We start from the raw sequence: 6,437 nt of genomic DNA, 5'->3' as shown, positions 1-6,437 counted from the left end.
GTTTTTGTGTCTTTTTGTAGGTATTCTTGCGTATTTGGAGCATGAACAATAACGTGTCGAAGACACGGCTTCAAACGCGGGTTTTTGAGCAACGGAACCAACTCGTCAACGAATAAAGCTCAAAATCAAAAATAATAATTTATCAATTTGGTTGATATTTTGTCATTGTTAGATAGGAAATTGAATAAGCTTTCCAAAGCTTCGAACCGGCCGCAAATCAGAGTTACAGTTCTCAAGGTATGGCCAAAACACTAAAGCTGATTTTTTTCAAGACATCAATCAGCACGCGACGCGAGCTACACCATATTCAAAATTGCATAAATAGAGGAAAAACACATATTTTAGGTTATGGTTTTGGGGTACTTGTTCCCAAAGTCATCACCTTCAGTTTTTGTACATTAGGGCTTAGAAAACAACATTTATGGTTTGCTCATGGATGGTCCAGAGTCGGGAGCTTAGTGGATCGTGTTTGACACCGCGAGAAATTGAGTTTTCTTCTCTTACTCTTCTCTTTGTAACCATTTATGTTAGGTTTTCATGTAAGTATGCTTTGTCTATATGTATGTTTATTGCTCATGGTGTTGTTTAATGCATTCATTACAAATCTTCATTAGTGATTGCTTTCTCTATGTGGGTTTGGATTATTGTCGAGATGGATGATTCGAATCCGGGTTTAGGAAGAACATTTATTGGGTTTTAACTCTAGATATAGATTAGAACTTAGTATTCACTTTAGTGTCGGTTCTTAATGCTTCCGTGTTGCTCGTGTTGTGCTGAGAGATCGTCGACGCGAGTAATACGGTCGTTGTCTCAGTTTGCGTTAGACATAACCTCCGTGTGAGCGATACGTGATGATGTTGATTAGTTGTTTAAGTTGATTTCCATTGAGTAGTAACTTTAAGTATTTAACGGGTATATGAAATTTTGTCGTGTTCATAAGTTAAATTTCCGCATTTACCGTCTAACCCCATTTTAACCCAAACTCATAACTAAAAATCTGTCAAACAGCAATTCAGTAGCACTAATCTCTGTGGACACGATAATTTCCGGGATAAATACTTCCAAATATTTTGTTGCTTGCCGCTTTACCATTCCAACATAATCCAAACATTCTAGCGACTCTTCAGTTTCTATAACATGAAACAATAATATGATTTGTGTGAAATTACTGAATCTTAGTGAGCCATATATATATATATATATAACACATCTTTTATATTTTATTATAATTTTTTTTCCTGGAATCATTAATAGCTTGAGCATTGTAATTTTAAATTTCCAAATATACTATCTAATAATACTTTAAGATATTTTACTCTTTATTAAGTTCAATTTAATGTAGAATATTTAAATACGAGTAAGATATTAATTATATAAAAATACATAGCTACACATATTTAATTTTTATAATTTTTGTATACATAAGTGTTTTTATAAAAATACCTATGAGAATGATTTATATGATATCATTAATATTATATTAATTTAGAAATAGCTACTAATAAAATTATAATTTTACAATTTTATTTTTTTTTTTTAAATAGAGAAAATAAATATTTTAATAACATAAATATTTTATTAAGAGATTATTGTTTAAATATAATCCCCTAAATCAATATCAATGTACCACCTAATCTTAATCGTAGGTTGTTGTATCAATAGTTGAGTAAACCAATAATACCAAACTCGAATCTTGGTCATGTCATTTTATATAACATTTTTAATTTTCAATTTATTTCTATTTATTTATTAGAGTAGGAAGTCTATGCTGTATCCTTTTAACTCTGGATGCTCTGACTATCGTGTATACTTTACTGTGATGATTTGAATGAAGAATTGAAAGCTAATACGCGATAGCACTGGATGTAGACTCACAAAATTTAGGGGTGCAAACAAAATAAAATATGGATTACATTGTTAATTGTGGATTTACAACGTTGATGGGTTGCAGTTCAACCCCCTGACTACGCTGTGGGCTCGCCCTACGGGACAAATAAAATTGATACAAAGCTGTTAAACACCAGTGCCTATACTTAACTAAAATGAAAATGAAAATCAATATAATTACAAAGACAACAGCTATAATAACAACAGCACGAACATTAAAATATGGAGCTTTTCTAACTTTTTCGGCTCGTTGATCATAAACGACTATGGGGCTCCTCACTTGATGTTCACCATCATCCCAAATTAGAGAAGCGGAACTAATGGGTTCTTTAATCGACCCATCTATTGTAAAAATGTATGTTTGCCTTTCTCCTATTGAAGTGAAAGACAAAACATCGGGCTTTACCGAGATGATTAGTCCATTAGGAACCGAAAGAAATGCTCTATATGTGGATGTTGGTGATCCAATATTTGTTACCGTTCGTTCGAAGGTCCCTCTGATGTTGTGCGGATTTGATGCTTTTAAAGCAAACGATGGATAATTTAAATCCCGGGCAGATATATATGATATATTGGAACAACTCCTTGAATTTTCAGTGAGTTGTTTTATAACGGACTTATTGTAGCCTAGTTGACATATGAATCTTATGTAGTCCATTTTTCCAGCATCATATATTAAGCCGGGATTTAAAGCTTTCAGTGGATCAATTTGACCTGCTCCGTAAGCAAATTCAGCATCTTGATTATTTATCGCACTCAATTGTTTGGCTGCAACACAAGGAACACATAATACTTATTTATATTAATTTAAAACATATTAACTAAACTATACACATATCAAATCAAATAAATATAAATTACTTTATCTTAGTGTATTGTCTTGTTATGATAAGTAAATATGTGTTGCATGTCCCTTTATATTTTTTATATAGATACCAAGAAAAATAGTAGCAAGTAATTTTGAAGAATCATTTAAAAAAAAATTCTTTATATAGAACTATCGATATCACTTGTATGTAATACTAAATACTTATTAAATTTATAGATTTAAAAACTTAAATACTTTCAAAAACTTTTCATAATTTTGAAATAGTTAGTTTAAATATTATATTTAGCATTGTTTCGTAGCTGAGGGCATGAGTTCGGTAATATATATTCGACAATAAAAAAATAATTGAAACATAGATAAAAGTTTAATTTTATAAAAATGAAGTGAAGTATATAAGTATAAAAAAAAAAGAAGAAAAAGTGTAATTCAATCTCCACATGGATAACTTTCTTAATTGGTTACGATAAAGATTCACTTTAAAAAGGACAATTTGTTTTAAAAACAATAATCAAAATTAAATATGTGCTAACTTTATTTTCAATTTATTGATGCAAATGTATATTAGTATGCACTCCAAGTGTGATCGTATTACCTGTTGTCATCAGTGCTGATCGGATAGCAGCAGGTGACCAAGTAGGATGGAAGGATTTGATGTATCCTGCTGCACCGGATATATGTGGACATGCCATTGATGTTCCGGACACAATGTTAAATCCAGAATTTCTTCCTTCGAGAGAAATTGGAGACCAACTAGCCATGATATATACACCGGGAGCAATTAGGTCCGGCTACAACATTAATCAATAGGAAAAGAGTTAATCATAATATTTAAAATGAAATAGTTGTTTTTAATTTAGTGGTGAATAAAAAAAACAAACCTTAAGAATATCAGGGGTAACTAGATTTGGACCTCTCGATGAAAAGGATGCAACAACAGGTGCTAAAGTATTTTCTAATTCATCCGATTTAAATATTGTTGCTATAGGAGTTCTGCAAAATAATTTATTGAAAGAAGTTAAAATTTTTAAAATGATTGTAAGTAAGTGGATATAGAAATTGCAGTACATTTACCTCACAGAATTTATGTACTTGTGTATCCTAGAGGCATCTTTTGAATGAAGGTAACTTGCAGCTAAAGGGTAAGAGTCAGCAACATCTCTAAAACTTTCCCCTTGCGTCAAAACACCAATAACACCAACTCTTAATGCCTCTAAGGCTCCTTTGCTGCCGCCTTCGCATAGGACAATTTTTCTTTTCGCCAACTTAGCATCAAGGGAATTGCTAGTACAAAACCTACATTTTTAATTACAGTATTTTTGTTAACAAATTATAAACTAAGTTTTCATCTGTATTTAATAATACGTTGTTATACAACTATGAATTTAAATTAGTTACCTGGATTCATCGCCATTTAAGTGAGCTTCTTTATTTGGAACATCTCCACTGTAGACAATAGGATACATTTTTCCCAAGAGGTCAAATGTATTCACGGAGATTCCCTAACATTAAAAATTAAAAAGAAACATTAACATAGTATATTATTAATTTAGTTATGAAGTATACATTACAAACCAAATTTTGAAGTAAGAGAAGATGAAATAAAAACTTATTTTAGAATATGGTAGAAACAAAATTATAGATTTACCTCATAAACCTTGTTGTTTCCTAATTTCACCTTGGTTACAAATTTCCTATTTAAAGTTCCAGCTCCCACAATAATAGACCATGGTGAAAAATTCGATAATGAAGCAGGTTTTGGGCCATCGTTTCCTCCAGCAAATACAGTTAAAATTCCATGTGTCATTGCATGAAAGGATCCAAGCGACAATTCATCATTAAAAATCTTAAATTGATTTTCTGTTTCTCCACCAATGGACACTGATATTATGTCAACTCCATCTGCTACCGCATCATCGAATGCTTCAAGAATACTCTTTGAGTAGCACGTTGAAATTCCACATACCTTATATATAGCAATTCGGGCTGATGGAACCGCACCTCTAGATGTTCCTTCTCCTAAGCCAAACACACTTGCATGTTCGATAGGATTTCCAGCTGCGGTAGATGCTACATGCGTTCCATGACCGTAAACGTCAATGGGAGAGAGCATTGCATTATCATTCAGAACATCATAATATCTAGCCCCAATTAACTTACTACAAAAAAAAATATTATATGAACAATTGTTTGTGATATACTCTCTTATAAATCAAATATTTTAATGAGTTACAAAATTACTTCTTACTTGTTGCAAGTGAAGTTATAGATTTGACAAACACCCTTCCATTTCTTTGGAGGTGGTCCGAAGCCTTTATCATTAAAACTCTCGGATCCTGGCCAAATTCCAGAATCTATTATTCCAATGATAACATCGAATTCATATGATTCTCTCTTCACATTCATTGGAAAACCGATAAAATCCCAGGATTTTGTTGTAAGGAGATGTCTCTTTTTATTGGGAAATACAGCCACAACTCCATCCAATCCTACAATATCAATTTTCGTAATTAAACATAAAATTATTAAGTATAATGAATAAATATAATTTAGTTTTCAATAGTTAAAAATTAGTGTCTACACACCTTCCATTCTTTCTGCTTCTGCCTTGGTTAGTTTTGCAACAAACCCTCCAAAGCTAGGTTTGTAATGATGTAGTAAAGCTTTTGGCTCTTGACTGTTAAAATTGAAAATAAATATAATGAGTAACAAACCAATTATTAATAATATAGTTTTATGACTAATTTCATATTTTGTTATGATCAAATAAAAGGGAGACCTAACAAAAAAATAGTAAAAGTTTAAAATAAATTATCCGAGACCTATCAAAGAAAATATTAAATTGCATGTAACTGTAACAAACAAATATATCATAAACTAAATGACTTGCTTAACATATGTCACTTTATTCTACTGTATTATAATTTTAGACCATTATTTTAAGAGAAAACCACTAATATACCACTTTAAATTTTGAGTTTGTTTAAAAAATTATATAGGAGAAAAATCAAAAAGGTTAAATGATATATTATGAAAGGCAACAAATTTAAATAAGGGATAAAAATGAAATTAAATAAATAATTTTTTTTTGAAAAGGCTAAATCATATATAATCAAGATAACATCCCTACCCTTATTTATTGTACTATTAAAATTTTAAAACTCTAATTTAAATATGCAACCTATCAGAAGCTTGGTGTAGCATGTTTTTGTAATGGACCAATGCCGAAACTTCATCTTTCATATACCCCGTATATACTATGTAAGTCTGCATTTACAAAATAACATATATTTATTAGAAATATGAAAGATTATTTTATTCTAGTCAACAAAAACATATATCATAAAACTTTTATAAAGAAAGATGAAGTGTATTTACCTTCAAATCATCTTGGGAAGATGAGTTTATCAAGAGGGAAGTAAGAGTAACAATGAAAGGCAGGAGACTGAACGAAAATCGGCTGTCCATTGTCAAGCTAATAATAATGCTGTGGTGAGTGATTTGGAAGATTCTCACAAGTTTATTGATACAGCAATATCAACTTCACTCAGCTGTTTATATAGGCATTAGGAGTTACTAGCTTTACCTCACTCCTAAGTAAGATGATTACTATTTTATCTTTCTTATTTTTTTAACCAACGATTAATTAGGCTACAAAAGGAGAAAATGACAAAAAACATGAACATGGACCGAAAGCCGGTGGTGCAAAATGGCCCCAAGCAGT

At 31.0% G+C, this 6,437-nt stretch overlaps 1 protein-coding gene across 1 annotated transcript; it reads right to left on the bottom strand.

The window, feature by feature from the left end:
• Positions 1-1,874: 1,874 nt before the first annotated feature.
• Positions 1,875-6,219, bottom strand: LOC131617602 (cucumisin-like). The gene is made up of 10 exons (XM_058888866.1): positions 6,092-6,219; positions 5,895-5,980; positions 5,299-5,390; positions 4,962-5,202; positions 4,362-4,872; positions 4,112-4,215; positions 3,788-4,009; positions 3,595-3,706; positions 3,309-3,504; positions 1,875-2,655 (listed from the first exon to the last, which is right to left on the bottom strand). Exons 1-10 carry the CDS (start codon positions 6,179-6,181, stop codon positions 1,910-1,912), a joined length of 2,400 nt encoding a protein of 799 aa, XP_058744849.1. The 5' UTR covers positions 6,182-6,219; the 3' UTR covers positions 1,875-1,909.
• Between the last annotated feature and the right edge of the window lie 218 nt (positions 6,220-6,437).

The sequence above is a fragment of the Vicia villosa genome, linkage group LG7 (assembly GCF_029867415.1).
Source record: "Vicia villosa cultivar HV-30 ecotype Madison, WI linkage group LG7, Vvil1.0, whole genome shotgun sequence".
Classification (NCBI taxonomy): domain Eukaryota; kingdom Viridiplantae; phylum Streptophyta; class Magnoliopsida; order Fabales; family Fabaceae; genus Vicia; species Vicia villosa.
The sequence above is the reverse complement of the archived record's forward strand: the minus strand, read 5'-3'. Positions and strand labels throughout refer to the sequence as shown.